The 19,401-nt window shown below is 40.9% G+C and overlaps 1 protein-coding gene across 3 annotated transcripts in view; it reads left to right on the plus strand.

The window, feature by feature from the left end:
• Window positions 1-3,455: 3,455 nt before the first annotated feature.
• LOC115626140 overlaps window positions 3,456-19,401 on the plus strand; it is a 52,238-nt gene continuing 36,292 nt past the window's right edge. For all 3 annotated transcript variants that reach the window (XR_003995567.1, XM_030521402.1, XM_030521399.1), the window contains exons 1-4: window positions 3,456-3,866; window positions 8,542-8,901; window positions 9,722-9,904; window positions 9,969-14,326. Coding sequence is in view for 2 of the 3 variants with exons in the window: in XM_030521402.1 (XP_030377262.1) it covers window positions 8,829-8,901; window positions 9,722-9,904; window positions 9,969-14,326 (4,614 nt within the window). In the remaining variant the exon portion in view is untranslated. The remainder of the gene's footprint in view (window positions 3,867-8,541; window positions 8,902-9,721; window positions 9,905-9,968; window positions 14,327-19,401) is intronic.

Here is a 19,401-nt window from a genome sequence, read left to right on the forward strand (position 1 = left end):
ATAGTCGGAGTCGGAGTTGGAGTTGGAGTCTTGCCTTTTGTTCAATTTTCGTGCGTTTCTCACGCAAGTTTATTACACTTTCAACTTTGACTGCCGCTTGCTTGCTGGCTGCACTCCGAAGTGAAATGCAAATTCAAATTCAAATTAAATGAGTTACCTGTGAAAAGGAAAGGTATGCAAGTCACCTCAGGCAGAGCTTTCAGCTGAGCTCCAGCACTCATCGCGCAATTCCTAGAAGGGTAACTATCAACAGCTTCAACTTAACTTCACTTGACAATCTCTCTCTCTCTCTCTCTCTATACTTACATATTTGCGATTTTAAATATTTATTAGATCTTGAGTTAAAGCTTACCTCTCGATTATCAGCTTCATTTCCTAATATTATGGTCGGATTCTACAAATAACAACCTTTCCCCTTCTTTTGGGGATTTTCCATGACTATAGACATTCTACCTATGAGTACTTAAGTTACTTTGAATATTAAGAGAGAAAGTAAGAACTAGAAAATTGTAACAACTAACTGTCATTCCATTCGATTTTTCCCTTAAAACTGTTTTTTGCACCAATACCATTTCATTCATTTCTTTAATCATGAGTTGCTTTGAGAACTAGCTTTCAATTTTGAAACGTGCGTCCATAGTAGATTGTTCTCAAATAACCATGTTGTAGTGATGTGCGGTGAAATGAATTCACTGAAGCCGATTTCCCATGACTATTGACATTCTTCTTTTTAATTCTTATGTTACTTTGAATACCAAGAGAAAATAAGGAATAGTAACTTGTTACAAATTAAATTTATGTTTATCCTTTTCTCTTTGAATATCAAGGGACAGTAAGGACTACTAACTTATTACAAATTACATTAATTTTTATATTTTTTCTTTCTACTTGTTGCAATAATATATAGTATTCAATGGATAGTCCATTCATTTGAATCGCTGTGCTTATCAAATATTTTATTTGCTCTTGAGTTGCTTTGCCTTCAACTTTAAAACGTACATCCATAGAAGATTGTTCTCAATAAGTAAGAGCATGTTGTAGTAATGCGAGGTGAGATGAATTCACTGGTGGCGATTTCCCAACACTATAGACATTCTTCCTTTTAGTTCTTATGTTACTTTGAATATCAAGAGAAAGTAAGAAATAGTAAATTGTTAGAAATTACATTTATTTTTATCTTTTTCTGTAAGACTATTTGCAATAATATATAGTATTCTCATAGTATTCTCCATTCATTTGAATCGCTGTGTTATCAAATATTTTATTTGCTCTTGAGTTGCTTTGCCTTCAACTTTAAAACGTGCATCCATAGTGGATTGTTCTCAATAAATAAGAGCATGTTGTAGTAATGCGAGGTGAAATGAATTCACTGGTGGCGATTTCCCAACACTATAGACATTCTTCCTTTTAGTTCTTATGTTACTTTGAATATCAAGAGAAAGTAAGAAATAGTCACTTCTCACAAATTACATTAATTTTTATCTTATTATTTTTTATTAAGACTATTTGTTGCAATATATACAAGTAGTATTCTCATAGTATTCTCCATTCATTTGAATCGCTGTGCTTATCAAATATTTTATTTGCTCTTGAGTTGCTTTGCCTTCAACTTTAAAACGTGCATCCATAGTGGATTGTTCTCAATAAATAAGAGCATGTTGTAGTAATGCGAGGTGAAATGAATTCACTGGTGGCGATTTCCCAACACTATAGACATTCTTCCTTTTAGTTCTTATGTTACTTTGAATATCAAGAGAAAGTAAGAAATAGTCACTTCTCACAAATTACATTAATTTTTATCTTATTATTTTTTATTAAGACTATTTGTTGCAATATATACAAGTAGTATTCTCATAGTATTCTCCATTCATTTGAATCGCTGTGCTTATCAAATATTTTATTTGCTCTTGAGTTGCTTTGCCTTCAACTTTAAAACGTGCATCCATAGTAGATTATTCTCAATAAGTAAGAGTTAGTTGTAGTAATGCGAGGTGAAATGAATTCACTGGTGGCGATTTCCCAACACTATAGACATTCTTCCTTTTAGTTCTTATGTTACTTTGAATATCAAGAGAAAGTAAGAAATAGTCACTTCTCACAAATTACATTAATTTTTATCTTATTATTTTTTATTAAGACTATTTGTTGCAATATATACAAGTAGTATTCTCATAGTATTCTCCATTCATTTGAATCGCTGTGCTTATCAAATATTTTATTTGCTCTTGAGTTGCTTTGCCTTCAAGTTTAAAACGTGCATCCATAGTAGATTGTTCTCAATAAATAAGAGCATGTTGTAGTAATGCGAGGTGAAATGAATTCACTGGTGGCGATTTCCCAACACTATAGACATTCTTCCTTTTAGTTCTTATGTTACTTTGAATATCAAGAGAAAGTAAGAAATAGTCACTTCTCACAAATTACATTAATTTTTATCTTATTATTTTTTATTAAGACTATTTGTTGCAATATATACAAGTAGTATTCTCATAGTATTCTCCATTCATTTGAATCGCTGTGCTTATCAAATATTTTATTTGCTCTTGAGTTGCTTTGCCTTCAAGTTTAAAACGTGCATCCATAGTAGATTGTTCTCAATAAATAAGAGCATGTTGTAGTAATGCGAGGTGAAATGAATTCACTGCTGGCGAACTGACCATCGACCATTGATTACTCACGTACTGGATTGAGCTGAACAGTTAATGGGCTAGAAATGGGTACGATAAACCCGTACATGGTTACTGATAGGCTCGCTATCGCTGCACTTGCTAGGTCGGCCATATCAGCCAGAGTCTCATAGGCAATATCAGAGTCTCTCTGCTCTCCAATTGAGCGTTTTGCCATGCAAATAAATCATTTGCCCATTTGTTGTTTTGTCTTTGGTGGAATCAGAGCGGACCACCCCCAGCTTCAGTTTCGGTTTATTTGTTAGATACAAGTATTTGGAGGCACTCGCCTGCCTGCCTGCCTGCCTGCCGGCCTATCTCTTTCAACAGCATTTGTTTGCGGGGGCGTCGTGGCTTCTGCTGCCGCTGCTTTTCTTCTGCTTCTGGTGACTATACGAGTACGTGTACTTATATACAGACTTGTTCGTAGTATGTGTGTACATACAAGTATGTATAGTATTTTATTTTGTAAGTGCTTTGACTTTTGTCCACCGCCTTGCCTGCTGATTACGCGGAACCATTGCCATGGGCGGCTGTCTTTTGTTTTTTGTACGAAATTTATTTTCAAATTACATATTTACAATTACAATTATCTCTGTATGTTCTGCCAGCTGGCTGGGCTGCCGTCGCCTCGCTGCTTTGAAATAATAAATTGTAAATAAAAACAAAACAAAAAAGCCCAAGAATTATGTTCGTGTCGCCGTTGCCGTTGCCGTTGCTTTCGCCGTCGACGGCCTCTGAGTGTTTTTGCTATTCCCTAGTACTCGTAGTACTCAAGCGCACCTCAAACGCTGCGGTCGGCGGTCGGTGGACGGGAATGTATTGCTTTTTTATACCGGCTTCATGCTCAGTCAGAAGGCGTGCTTTACCGCCCACCCAATCGTGCTCACCTTTTAGCCATTAGTAAAAGCAATTAACGTCGCAACGCCGCGAAATTGGCAACGAAATTGCAGCCAATTGTTGTACGTTTGCCAATGCGTCAGTGGGAAAGGCAACAACGATGTGTTTGTGTATAAATAGAAAATAAAAATATAATCTTATCAGAGACCGCGAATGTTTTATCAATTTACAAAATAGCAACGAATTAAATACGAACTAGAAAGAACGAACAAATTAGTGCCTTCGTGTTAAAATCAAACAATTTTAGCACACCTTGAAAGGATTACAAAACGAACGAGAGTTTCTTGACGAAATCAACAGGTGAGAAGGGCTGGTACTAATTAGTAGATCTTCTAAGTTACTCGAAAATGTGAAGTAATTGTTGAGTATGACAAATAGAAGAATCTATTTAAGATAAGGGGTTATATACATATATATATATTTATGTTCAAAAATTGTAAATAGGAAATGCCTTTAAACTTTGAATGTCTTGCGGTAGCTTCTACAGCTGAGACATCATATTGCTTCATTAAAATCAAATGAATACATATAGTATGTATATATGCTCCTTTTTCATGGTCAGTCTTTTGTAATTCTATTGTGAAATGGCCGTTTTTGAGGAGCTCAGCCAGCAACACACAAAGCCGCTTATTATTGCACTCAATGGCTTCGAAAACAAGCAGCCGATCTTAAAAAACAAACAAACATGTCCCATAGCCAAGTGAGAAACCAAACTAATTGTAGTATAGTATGTTTTTATTATATTTAACCGGTTTGTGCGATATATCCAGCCTTGCCCTTATTTGATCGCCTTAACCCATTCCCAGCCAACGTATGATTGGCCGTACGGTGACTTCCAGGTGTAAAGAATAATAAAATTAAATGTTATGTTGCGACTAAAATTTTTAATAATTATTAAATTGACAATGATCGATAACTTTTAAGGCAAGCTAAATTTAGATTCCAAAATTGTAAAAATTTTAAATTGCATTATAGAACGTTTATTATTTCAAAACTAATAACATTTTTAATTGCGAGTATTTAAATCATTAAATGGGGGTCCTTTTTATTGGACTTTAAACTAAAACAGTTTTAAGCAATCAAGAAATGCTGAAGAAGATCCAAGCCAACTCTTAAATACTCTTAAATATTAAATTAAATTAAAATAATTAAATACAAAATACTTATATAAGATGTACATAGACAAAGGCTTATGTCATGGCTATAACTTTCTTTATAATTAACATTTCATCGGGTGTTTTTGCTAAATAATTCTAAGAATTACGGGAGCTGTGGAAAATTGATAAAAGCGAAGGAAGTGGGAGTGGTGCATCAGAATAAAAACAACATAAACTGGATCTGTTTAGGGCTTTTGGGAAACAAGTTTGGTTATACTAGCTCTTGTACTTTCTGAGATCCTTTAATTCATAAAGACGGACGGACATGCCTATATCGACTTGACTTGTCTTACTGATCAGGAATATACATATATTATGGGGTCTTCCACGCCACCTTCTGTGTGTATATACATTCACACTAAACTAGTAATACCCCCTTAGTCTTTAGAATTTCATTTGAAAACTTTACTTCTTTGCAAGCAAATACCAATTCGTAAATAGGGAACTATAAAATGTAAAGACCAACAGATATATAAGTAGTTAGTATAAACGATTACTTTTTCGCTGTGTGTGGTTTGTAAATAATGGGTTAAGCGAAAGCCGCTCGGCGAAAAATGAATCATCTGGTACTCATAGCCCCATAATACTGGACCCCTCTGCCACATACGTTTTCCATGTGAGACTCTTTTGTTTATGAAAAGCAACAACAAAAGCGCACAAATGTATTCAAAGCAAAATAAATAGAGTCAGAAAGAGATTGGAAACAATTCCTTAACAGAATCTGTAGCTCTGCCTTGTGGTTCACTTTTAATGTGCAATTATAATTATAATTATTATTTTGTTCAACTTTTGCATTAAAAGCACACGAGTCTTGTCGAAAAAACCACATGGCTGGCACAGTTTTTAAAAATACGGCGATAATTGCCAGACTGGCCAGATTTCCGCAATTCCTCGACTGGCCCTCCCATAACACACGTACACACACCTATGTACGTGTGTGTGCGTATTTAAGAGTGTGAGGGTGTGTGTGTGTGTGTGTGTGTGTGTTCCGACTATGTAACGAAATAATTTATGATTTTCTGAGAACGCTTTCCTGCCCTTCTATTGCGGCTGCTGTTATTTGTTTCTAGCGGTTTTTTAGGCATTTTATTTTTAGATGCAAAGTGTGACGCATTTCGTTCAATTTGTTTTTAAATTTAATTTTAATTTCCTTTTCGGCTGTCTGGCAAGTGAACTTTTTCATTGCCTTTACGTTTTGTTTTCAAGTGAATGACTCTTTTGGGTTCTTTTTTTTATATTTTTTGTGCCTACTTGTGACAATTTCTGAACTCACAAAATATATAAATAAATGTATGTACAAGTATATGTTTAAATGCACACATATTTACACTTGTGTCATGTTTTTTGAGCCAACATTTTGCGCATGTTTCAAAGTTCAGGTTAATTGTGCCCTCAGTTGGCTAATGCCATGGACTTTGATTGATGCATTTGGCAAAGCCGTAGGTAAATAACTTCCGATATAGTATATATGAAGCTATAATTATATGACATACAGGGTGTCGGCGGCCGGTAACTTTCCGAACAGTCATTGGCTTTACATTATAGTTCATTATCTTATCAACTCCTCAACTTCCCCACTAAAAGAAGCAAGACATTATCATCTACGAGTATACTATATACTACATATGTACTTGTATATATAAATGCTACCTCTAAACTCTATTTCTTACAATATTTGCTGCCACTAGCCTTGTTGTCTTTTTGTTTTCAAACAAATATATGAGTTCTCAATTTATTGTCTGCGTCGATAGGCTGTATTTTATTTTTTGTTTTTTGCTATACAGATTAAAGCACAGATAATGATTGATGTCATGTTGTTCAGTTTCGGAATAGAGACTTGTCTGTTGCACACTGGCGATACATGTGTCTTGGTTTCCTGATTGGACAGCTGTCAAAGGTATTGTTCGCCTTCTGAAACTGAAGGTGCAACATTTTTGAGGCAACAGTTTCAAGTTATAATAAAAGATTCTAATACATCAGTAGTGGCAGGTTTTACTTGCAGTTTAACGACACTTAATTGGAGAACAATTATTAATGTTATGGGAAATCTTATTGCAATAAAAGGTTGCTCCTTTCTTAACCTAAATCTCAAATTAAAATTCGAAATATCGAAAATGTATTACTAATTTGTGTGGAAAATCTTCGCAATGTATTTTACAAAAATTTAAAAAATTTTAAATTTTATGACATACTCACACACGCACACCCTTCTTTTTGCTATGAGTTACTAATAAAGCAAAATTATAAACTGCATATTATTTTAATGATTGTTTTGTTCCTTTTTTAGAGATTTTGTTAATTTTTTTTTTGAGTTAGAGCTTCTCAGTTGGTCATGAGTAAAACATTTCTTTCGTAGATCGATCCCTACTAATTCAAAGACTTGTTCTTGGGACTTGATAATAGTTGACGCGAAACATGTTTTTACCAGAAATTGAAGCCGTTTAAATGGGATTTACAGATCAGTTGGGATCATCGGTATGCTCGGTATATGAGCTAGTTGACCAGCTGCTGGGCCGTTGATAATGGTGGGGTGCTTTAATTTCTCAAAGGCATGAATGGAATTCCAATTTTTAACTTCATTCATGTGGCGGCAGTCCAGAAAGGGCTTAGTCTCGGTGTCGACCGATTTGGGGTCTTTTGAATATTATTGCCTTAATATTAAGAGTTACATAATGTTTCGAGATTGATTCTGAACTAACATCAGCGTGTTTCGAAATTTTTTTTACACAAATAATATAATTGGCTTTTTAGTAAGGATCCCTGCAAATATAATATGGGCCATGTTAACCGGGGATAATGTAGCTTCCCAACAGTAAAAGAATCCTTCAAACCGTTCCAGTAGTCTCGGAAACTATTCAACTCAAATAAACAAACAAACAATGAAATCTTTCCTCTTTATAATATTAGTAAAGACAAATATTTTGTACAATTTGGTTGGAATTCCAAACTGAAAGCCACTCAATAGGGCTTTTTCAACACATTGTTCTAAAGAAACTGGATTCTGGAATAACTGAAATATATAGTACTATGTCTTGACATATTGGCGCAATCGATTTCGTGTGAAATCTTATTGCCACGCTTATGCGCCACACATTTCCACATTTGTTTGTAAATTCTGAGGCATGTGTTTCGCAATTTGTATTTTCCAATCGTTTATAAATATTTTCAGTTTACACAGCACGAGTTGCGTTGTAAACAAACGCAATGACGTTCAAAAGAAATCGACAGATTGAACTACAGATTGTTACAGACCTATATACTTGCATATATATGCTATACTAGGAGTATATAGTGCCCCTTTATGACACCCTTTTGACATTGAAATCGACGGCGTATAATTGGGTTATCGTCTGGCTGCTTGCGAATAATGCCTAATAAAACAATATCTACGGATTGTAAGCTATGTACAGATATACAAAAAATGCTATATACCTATGTAATCGGTAGGTGGCTGAACATAGCAAATGCGCTGGAGACGCCGAATGCACGTTTCATGTTTCTTGGGGATGTCTGGCTATTTTTGATTTATTGATGTACATATTTATTATTTATTGTTTATTTGCCGTGCAAGGCATACAGAAATGCTTATTAGTAATGGCATGGGATTCAGCAATTAATGTGGAAAACACCCACGGTGCGCCGCTTCAGTTGCCAGAGTTGTTTTGGCTGCTGCACAAATAAATAGTTTAAACTATATACAAGTATGAGCATACTATACTCGTATGTATTTTAGGTGCGATAGTACATTTTACTTTGCTACCTCATGACAGACTCTTATCTGAACGTTTTACTAACATATTTACCCTTGTCGCTTCCAGATATCGTTTTCGCTTATCGAAAATACTACAAAGTCTGTACGAATGCTGCCACGGAACTGCACAAGAGCTGAGAAACTTTGTGATACGGCAACTGGAAGGTGCTATGCCGAGTTGCATTCATTGAGGAAGTGTGTGTGTGGAGAGATCGAGAAACAAAAAACGAACCGATGTGATACTTGAGACTTAGCATTGCAACGACGATATTTATGAATACCTTAACCTAAGTATAAGCCCAAGCACAAACAGAATTCGATTTAAGTCGGTGCTAAAGACTTGCCCAATTAAAAATGGAACACTTGGATCTGGCGGGGTATCTACATACACCAACGACCTGGAATTTTGGGGCCTTTGAGCAGCAAGGTGAGAAAAACATTAAGTCGCACTCTTTCGACTATTTAAGTCCACAAAAGTTATTCCAAGACTTACCCTCTATCTCCTATTCCTATAAAAGGCAACGAAGCTTTTAAATTATGGCATTCAAGTACATAAAAGTGATTGTAAATTATAAAAACTATCAATCAAATGAACCATTCAACTATATTTAAAACTACTTTCCGGTCTTACCCGAATCTTTTCTATAACTAAAAGGTGTTTAGTTCTGCAATACTTCCAATACAATGTTTGTTGTTAGCTAATGCATAAAATATTTGCTATCAGGTGAAGCTCATGCCTGAGAATTATAGGAATTTACTTTGTGATTTATAAAGACAATAGAATATGCGATAATTTCGGTTTGGCATTGTGACGCATTCTGCCCAAGCAATCGCATTTCTGCCACATTTGCTAGGCTAGGCGACCCTTTAGCCGATACCGCTGGTCCACTTATGCTACGTCTATGCGCAATTTATTAATAAATTTCATAATTAAGCGCAATGAATCATGCTCAGGCCGCAAGAACCGGTCTAATGTACGAGTATAGTAGTATGTGCTCCTCGTATGTGGCGATAAAATCGCGACTGCAGCTGCGACAATAAGGAATTGCAGAGCAGGGAGACTGGCGATGACGCTCGCAACGAAGTCAGTCAGTCAGTTTATAAATGCGCCCAACCAGAGACGTTGTGCCGGCTTGCTGTCAACGCAAGATGCGCAAGTGGCAGAGTTTAATTCTGAGTGGGCAGAGCAATGAGGCGGAAGGGGACTGAACAAACGAATTCATGAATCTCTACTTTTCTCATTTCAGATGCCATTTACTTGTCCAATTCACGGCAAATGCTGGAGCCCATCATGGAGGAGACGTCCGAGGATGAGGAACATGCACAGAACAGCTGGACGCAGTTTGAACAACAGAGCTCAGGAGGTGGCGGCTTTTGGAGCTCCGCAGAGTCCGAAACCGGTTCGGTTATCCGCGTTGAAGTTAACAAAGGTGAGTCTGATTCGCTGCAATAGCATCCAATAGTTGGACTAAATATGATGAACTTATGCTTCAGATCTCGACGCAGTATCCGAACGCGACTTTGTCTGTCCGCCCAAACGCGCACGCCGCTCGGACGAGCAGCAGCCACACAGCCTCGACGATGTGGTGCAGCTACGTCGCGCACCACGCTACGACCCCGACTCGCACAACAGTCTGGAGCGTTTCCTTTCATTAGAGGCCAGCACTCGCGATAGCTACGGCAGCCAGGGCCAGCGTAACAGCACGGGCAGCCGACGTTTCGATGAGTTCTATTCAGACAATGATTCATATCACTCGCTTTCACGTTCCTCATCGCTGGTGCAGTTCGAGTCGCTGGAGAGGCAGCTGACACTGCAGGAGCAGCATCAGAGCATGAGCAGTCTGGGCAACTCCTCGCCCTCGCTACTGGGAAGCGAGACCAATACACCGGAGGCCAACTCTGGCAGCAATTCGGGAAACAACAGTCGTCGCGGCTCCCAGAGCTCTCTAATGAAACGCTACGAATCCTCCGATGGTCGTCTACATCAGACCTACTATGAGCTAAACAAGCTGAACTTTGGAGAAGAGGAGAGGAGCACAGGCGCCAGCCTCTTCAGTGCCTGCAAGAGTCTGGCCAGTGCAGAGCTTAAGTCTGATTCGGAATCGTCAAGCAGCAGCAGCGACAGTTCTGGCCACAGCATACTCAGCGCTTCCAAGCCAACATCGGAGTATCTAACAGACTCTAGCGCGAGCACGCGCGGTATACGCATTGCTGCCTTCCAGGCACGTGGCGGCAAGAATTCCGCTGAGAATCTATCCGAAGATTCCGGCTACTGCGAGCCTTCGACGTTACGACGCGTCAAGTCCAAAAGCATACCAAAGAATTTCGACAAGTTCTGCGAGGAGGAGGAGGAGGACCAACAATTGCCGACACTGCAGCCACAGTGCTTGACAGATGGGCAGCCACATTCCAAAAACTCCAATGATTTGTGTCAGCCAAAAATAAATGCCAACGTTGCCACGTTTCTCTTGGAGTCGCGCGTGGACGACGACGACGACGACGATGATGATGAGGAGCACACGACGACGACAACGACGACGACGCCACCACCACAGTCACCGCCTTCATCGCCAACGTCATCTATAAATAGCCCTACGGGAGAGAAGCGCAGACGCGGCCTGGCACACTCGCCATCGCCGGCGTTGTCGGATATCTCCAATACCAGCGCTAGCTCGTGCTCATCCACAGCCTCTTTCACTTGGCTGCCACAGAGCGCAAACGTTGTGATGCTCGGCAGCAGTTTGCCAGACATACGCGAGGCGTGCGGTTCGGAAAATTCGGGAAAATCGGAAAATTCAACGCAGCCAATTGCCCATTACAGCCCACCATCATCTCCCCCCTCTTTGGCAGTGTGTGCGCCCCTCCAACGTTGTCGCGGCGACGTTAACCACATCGGCGGGCTGGCTAGCAACCGCGCGACCTCTTCCAGCAGTAGCAGCAGCTCTGCTGATTGCTCCCCTGTTCTGGGAGGCCCACGTGCTCGTAACGCCAGTGTACCCAACGAGCTGCATCAGCTTGGACGCCGACGTCGCCAGCAGCAACGGCAGAGCAGGCACAGCAAGAGCAGTAGTGGTGGCGAGGCGGGTGATTTCAGCTCCAGCGACGACGCCAGTGAACAAGCGGATTTCTTCGATCTAAACAGCCTGCAGATCCGGCGCAGCTGTAGTTGGTCCGAGCGCAGGGCAGAGCGTAGCTTGCACAAGTTCGAAGGAGCCTTCGGGGACGGCCCAGAGCAGGCCAGTGCAGCTAGTGCCGGATATCTGAATGCCAGCTATCAGAATCTAACACTCTTGGACTACACCAATAAGCAGCCTATCGCACAGAGCTTGGAGGCGAATCACAAACGCAGCGATATGGCAGGGCATCGCGAAAGCGACGACTACGAAGGCATCATATGCAGGGGAAATTTCTTGCTCGACGAACTGTCGCAGATTTATGACAGAAATGCCTCCATACTCAACGACCAGCCTGTCGAGGAGAAAGCGCCTGCCAATGAGAAGCCGAATCCGGAAGAAACAAAGGCAAATAGAGTGTTGGCACCCGCTCCGCCTCCACGCCGAGTGTCAGCAAAAGCAGGAACGGAATCGCAATCTGTGGAACCACCCCAGGTGCAGCATGTACAGTTGACGATACGCAAACCACCTGCTCGTCAGAAGCGCGATGCACAACAGCGACGGAGCGAGGAAGTGACAGCGCCCCCAATGCCAGTTGCTCCCCCAGCTGCTGTCATAAGCTTCAGCACCTTTGGCAAGACTTTCGATCAAGATCCTACCAACCTGCGCACATCCTACGCTCAGAGCCTGGAGCAGTGCAACTTTGATCCCAAGGAGCTGTCGTCTGGCACCGATGTGCGCGACTCAGCCTGTGCAAATTCCACGCCGCGCTCCCTCCCAAAGCGTCGTTTTCAATCGCAAGCAGGTGCCGCCAAGCAACGCAGTCTGGTCAGTAGCACGCCCAATCTCTATGCCTACGATGCCCGTGCGGATGAGGTCGAGGACGATATGTACGTAAGCAGCGCGCACAACTCGATGCATCAGTTGCCGCAGACAGCAACGCAGAAGCCATTGGGCATTCTGCTTCCCACCGGATCACGCACTTCCATCGGCAAGGAGGTAAGCTTCTGTCCAGTGGTGTCCAAATATTGTTGGCAGGAGCAGTCATCGGAGGAGCCCCAAGAGGAGGCTGAGGAGTGTCAGGCAGAGAACGACGATGACGACGAACTGTTCGATTGCGCCGATGCTACGGTTATTTATAACACGAAAGAGAACGAAAACATCGCCGTTCGCTTCAACGAAGAGCAAGCGCAAAGAGAGTCGCAAAGAGAGCCAGAAACGATCGACAGCGAAGAGAGCGACGACAACAACGAAAACATCGCCGTCAGCAACAACGCAACACTGTGTGTTGCTGAGAAACCCGTTTCAAGCGTCGTCGTCGTCGTCGCCGCCGCCGCCACTGCTGAACAGTCGAACGAAGCAGTTAGTCTTGAAACGAATCGCGCCGCGTCCGTAACTACAACGCTCGCGTCAACGCCAACGCCAACACCAACGCCAACATTAACGCTTGCGCAGCCATCGCCAACAGTAGCAGTCGAACCAAAGCGTCCTCTGAGTCTGCATTTGCCAATTCTTAGTGAACCGCCCACAAATCGCGCCCATCATATACTCTACGCCTCCCAGCAGCTGCTCGATCGCTACGCGACGCAGGACGGCGATATGTCCAAGTCGAACTACGCTGTCAAGTGCAGCGAGCCGGAGCCCAGCATCAATAACAATGAGCTGGGAAAATCGCGACACAAGTCTGACGAAAAGCATCCCAGTTCGAAGGGTTTTCTTTCGCGTTTCGCGCACGGCTTGCGTTTCTCGCTACGACGCAAGAAAAAGCAACAGCAGCAGCAGCAGCAACAACAAAAGGAGCCGGCCAAGTCGACAACAACAACAACAGCAACAAGCGCCAAGGATAACAAGAAATTAAATGGTACCGCTGCCAAGAAGCCGCAGTCGCCCGACTTTGTTTACATACCCCTCAAGGGTCCGACGCAGCAGGAACATGAACAACACAATGACAGCAATGCCTCCACAGCGAGTGTGCAGAGCTATCGACAAACCACAACAACAATAACAACAACAGCTGCAGCAGCAGCAGCTGAGCAGCCGAAATCGTCAACTTTGCAGAAGCTGGTTACCGGCAAGCCACCGTTACCCAAACAACCACCCCGCGTGGCGGCACATGCGCAGACCCTGCCACCGGCAAAATCGTCGTCCAGTGCTGCCCATTCAAGCGAAGCTCTGTTGGATGCGGAACGCCAACAATATGCAGCCTTCGCCGAACAGTTGACGGCGGGCATGCAACGGCATCAGTTGAATGGGACGGCAAACGCGGCCGGATCCGAGACCGGAATCGCTTCACCCTCGCGCGCCACTGTCGCCCAAAAGACGCAAATGTTCAATCAGCTAGGCGGCAACCGGCGAGCCACAATGGTCACAGCCGTGCCGGTGGCTGTGGCTCCCATGCCCGATGAGGAGTCCAAAATTGGACTAATCGAAACCAATTTGGACACACACGAGACCGTGATTTCGGGCAAGACGCGCTCCCTCATGGACATTACGTGTAATCCGGGCAACCAGCAGCACAGGCGCTACATTGTGAAACGCTTGAATGTGGCCAGCGCGGCCTATGACGATCCGCGGCACATATATGGCGATGATGATGATGACGACGATGTTGACGGTTCTGGTGGTGATGGAAACATCAAATGCTCGCCACAAGCGGGCGGTGTTCAGATTGCCTCGATGCGGCGACCACACAAAAGCATGGAATTTCTGTTGGATAAAGAGAATCAAAAGAATGTTTTGGTAAGTGCCGACACACCCCTTTCCCCGGCCCCACCTCTTTCAACTTTCTTTGTGGCACAACCACCGCGCTGCTTTTCACACATGCCCAGCTATCTCTGGGTCTGGGGTTTCACGACTAGTTTTTATGTGTTCTCTGCACAGAGCAAGCCAAAATCCATCCCCCAAAGGCCGCTCCCAATGCTTTGCTTCCTTTTTGGCCTCATTGTTATGTTTTTCATGCGCAAATTATGCAAAATCCGTCCATTACTAACATTAATATATAGTATAGCTCTGCTTGTTTTCACTTCATTGCACAGAAAATACGCGGAACAGGGGGTTTCTACTTGTATTTAGTGAGAAATTCTTAATTGCTGCTAAGTAGAACTACTTGTATGTTTCCAAAACTTCTGCTTTCTGATTTGCAACTTTTTGTATGAAATCAAATAATCACATAATTGTAAAAAAAACTGGGAATATATCTTACAGGAGTAACTCTTCAAATCGTTCACTTTAGTGGTGAATACTTATTTGCAAAGGTGGTTCATTTAATTAGGGGTTTTGGGTTGAGGATTGTAGAGTAATCTTAGGGGTATATTGATTTTACGTATTTTCTTTTTAGAAACACGCAAACTTTGTTGATCTCTTCAGTTAGAGAGTAAATTTTGTGGTTTCAAAATATTTACTCATAAAGAGGAGGAAAGTAAATAAACACAAAATATTATCCATGCTTACATTGGCATTATTACGCTGTATTCTGATCAATTGGGGTTTATTTATTAGTAATAAATGAATAAATTCGAAGAAGTTCCATTAACTTAACTTAAGTTACTTAAGCAAATGTTTTTCTTTCTTGAGACAGCTGCATTGCCTCCTGCTTCTGCAAAGTCAATCAAATCAAATGAAATGCTTGTGGTCGCCCTATTACCAAGTTTGTTGACTAATTCGCTGCCTTTCCAGCTGCTAATCGGCTTAGCTGTTGGCTGGGCTAGGAGCGCGCGTTTTAAGTCGCGCACAAATCGCGCGATGGATGCTATGCGTTTGTTTTGTATTTTTTCGTGCTACAATTTGATTTATTATATTTTTATCGCTCTTGTCGCCTCCCCGCTTCCCTTACACTTAGTCCTGCTGCTACATAAATCAATGCTTTATACTGAGCTGCTTCCATTAAATATAATTCCTAGCACTTGGATGTGTGTAGTGTGTTGGTCTCCACTGCGATTTTATGGCTCTACAAATTACTTTAATGCCAGCGCTGCAGCGCACAGACAATGACCACTTGACCTTAGTTTCATAATGTGTCGCAGCCTCTGTTAACCCACCACACCCCACACCATTCCGACCCCCCTTCAGCCCCGACCCAAGCCATTGTCTTCATCATCTTCGAGCGCACATGTCGTTGCTGCCTTTGTCGTGTCTTTGTTTCTTCTGGCTTCTCCTGCCTTTTGTGCTACAACTTGTTACGATTTTCTTTCACTTTTTTCTCAGCTCATTATGCTAATTGACTCGATAGCTGCGTAAGAATGTACATACATATGTATGTATGTAAGTATATAAGTCTAAGGGTCTCGGCACTTCGTTAAAACTTATTAATGCCAACAAATGTTGGGCGCAAGTTTTTCTCCAGCTCCATGAACTGCAATTGATATGCATATACATATGTATGTGTGTATGTACGTATATGTGTGTGAGTTTGTTGGTGAATTAAGTGTAATGTGCAGTTTACACTTTTGACGCTGTCTAACAAACATTACAGTCTATTCGCTGATAATGGCAGCAAAGCATGCTTCTTATTTTTGCCACCAATGTTGCGCCGGCTTGGCGTTCAAGTTGCTTGCACGACGAGTGCCACTGCCTTGATCTACATAAGTATATACGAGTACGTGCATATATACATACATGCATGTAGTTGTATGTGTGTAGTAAGTAGACCCACTCGTCCCTCAATAGCACATGCAGAGTCAATTTGTATAGTCTTTAATAAAAAATACAACTGACGTGCTGCACCCTTTCCCAAGCTCTTTTGCTGAATGGTGACGGAGTGTCTGGCCTCGTGGTCGTCATTTCAATCGCTACTCCTACATATGTATGTACATATATATGTATGTATATATAAATATACACACACACACACACACATAAGCAAAAAGTCGGTGCTCGCAAAACTTTCGCCTTGATTTCCGCTCAAATTTAACTGCGACTTCGTTCGCTACGTTTTGTTTTGTAGCTGAGCCCATGGTTTGGTATTGCGGAAATGTCTTCTCACAACGCACACCCAATTCTGGCGACTTATATAGTCAACGTCGTGCTTCAGACTTGGCGGCTATAATAAAAAATAACTGCTCAAAAATAAAAGCAAACTGTGAGCTGCCCACGAAATGAAAGTAAGGCAAAGCCAGGCAAGGCACACAAATTACTGAGATAATGCGTAGAGCGTACAAACATAGAAAACTAATTAATCCAGCAACTACAATCACATCTTCAGTGTGTCAAGATGCACTATTAGTTAACATATGTATGTACATATGTACGCATTTATGTAAATATAAACAGACGCTGATAAGCAAATGCACTTTCTGTTTTCTTAATTGTACCCTGCGGCATATTGTTTTTGTCAAACGGCTTGTAACATCTAAAAAAGCAAGACCAGATTTTTAATCTCCCTATGAGAAAGACCTACATTTTTGTATTCATTTTAATTATCTTAAAAAAACAACCTTCATTTAATTTCATTTTGCTCATAGTTTTATTTATTTGCCTTCAAAACTATTCAATCCCATATGAAACTGCTAGTTTTGTGTTTACAAATTGGCTTTAAATTCTTTGCGCTCTCAGATATGAATAGCATTGATAATTCATTATCTTTTTCGCAAGCTATCAATATTGTTATGCTGACTTCATTCACATAAAATGTAAGATTACCCTACTTTTACGATTAACTTGTCTAGAAATTCCACAATTCGAATAGCTTATCTATTTTGTATAAACAATAAACGCAACTGAACTGATTATAACGTAATTATTCAAGAATTTCTAATCGAAATACAATTGCTGAATCGAAATACCTTCTTAAGAAGGCATGGCCTCCGAAGAGTTCAAAACCGCGGCCAAAGACAAATCTTCCAACTGACTCATTCGGACCACTATTTTGTATTACATACATACTATAATTATTTTGCTTCTACTACGTCTCTATTTGATGTTTGCTTATCTTTATGCGCTGCCTGCCTTGTTGCCGCCTGATAAAACACAATCGACAATAAGTGTTTACAAACGACAGCCCCCACTCACTCTACACACACACACCTACACCAAATTATTGTTTAATATGCCCAGCAGCGCGGCCCGCTAGCCTCTAAAGTTTGTCGTGCGCATTCGGCTCATCACATATTTGTTGTTGGCATTCATTCAGTGCTCTTTCTCGTACCCTGTTCCGAAGGGTTAAACGCCCAGTGTATGTAACAGCAGAAAGGAAAACAAAAAACATCGCAGCCCGCTTGAGAGGCTGTCAAGTGCTTAGATCTCCTACAGCACTGCTTAAGAGAGCGGACCGTTAAAAGAGCGAGCTGGGTGCCGCTCGTACATGCGAGCATAATAAATAGTTGCTGTTGCTTTTTAGAGAGACAGTTTTACCTGTTAGTTGGCATTTACCTGCATTCATCTTAAGCTGAGAGATTTCATTGCGAGCAGTGTGCATTTGGAAATTCAAAGCATTTTCTTTGCCATATTTGGCGCAATTTGTTTTGCTTGAATGATCGGTGTTGTTGTCATTAGCCGCCACTCTCATCCGCTGCACCCGCTCACTCTCTCTCTCTCTCTCTCTCTCTGTCTATTTCACTCTGTGCTTGCACACCTTAAATGCCAGTGTGTTGGCGACAAAAATAGCAAAAATGCAACTACACACACTTTTCACACACACACACTCACACACGTGCATTCAGATAGAAAAAGTCAAATAATTCGACGTAGCGGCTGCTTTCTATCACATTTTTGTGGAGGAAGCCTCACAGTAATTACAATAACAATTTTTGCGCAGCGTTTTCAAATTAATTAAAATACTTCACTGTTTTTCGAGTGCTTAGCTCATGGCTGTGGCATTTTCATTGCCTTATACACAATATGTATGTAGTAGTAGTTTAAATCGCACATGTACGCTTGTGAGTCTATAATTTATTCAAATTAAAACGGCATTTTGTCTAATGTTTAGCTTTGCTAGAAAACTGGCCGCTGGCACAGTGCTGGCTAAAATAGTGCGCCCTCCTGCCACCTACCACCTGCTAACAAGCGAAAGTGCGTAAGCAGCCAGTGCGCGTAATTTAATTAATTAGATTTGTGTTTTAATTCAGCCCATTTTTGTTTATAGTTTGTTTTATTTGTTCGTTGTTTGCACAATTTATTTTTGCGCCAAGCGAACCTAACTTTTTGGCTTTGTCGAGTTGTTAACACCTGCATGTCGGATAAACGTAAATCAATTCGCACCGTACTGTGTGTTGTTTTCCCCTCGATGTTGAGAAAACTCCTCTTGCGAAATTGGGTGCAAGGGTACTTGAGCAAAATTGATATACAAGCACCTATAATATTGCATAATAATAACCAGAAATAGGGCGTGGATTATAATCTCCAAAAGATGTTCTTGGTAGAATACAATACAATATCAGAAAATCCTCGCACTGGAGTTATTATTTTATAAAATATATTTTGAAAACAATTTATTTTATTTGAATTAAATTGAATACCTTATATTAAAATATATATGTTTTCATATGATTTTTACCCGCTGGTTTGCCGTAAAATACAAGCTATAATATTACGCCGCGTTTGTTTTTCGCAACTTTTCACGAGCTGTTAATTTGCAGCCCACTTGTGAAAATGCGCGTTGGAATAATGCATAAAGTATTTTATATACATATGTATGTATGTATGTATGTATGTATTTAATAAATGAACTCGATGTCTAAAAATACTTGCCAAAAAGTAAACAAAATATGCAAAATATATTTGCCAATGCCATAAAATGTGGAAAGGCAGCATCTTTAGAGCTTTTGTATGTATGTGTGTGTGTATGTATTGTGTGTGCAGGAATTTCAAACTAGCGGCGG

The sequence above is a fragment of the Scaptodrosophila lebanonensis genome, unplaced genomic scaffold (genome assembly GCF_003285725.1).
Source record: "Scaptodrosophila lebanonensis strain 11010-0011.00,11010-0021.00 unplaced genomic scaffold, SlebRS2 tig00000080-arrow-pilon, whole genome shotgun sequence".
Taxonomy (NCBI): Eukaryota; Metazoa; Arthropoda; class Insecta; order Diptera; family Drosophilidae; genus Scaptodrosophila; species Scaptodrosophila lebanonensis.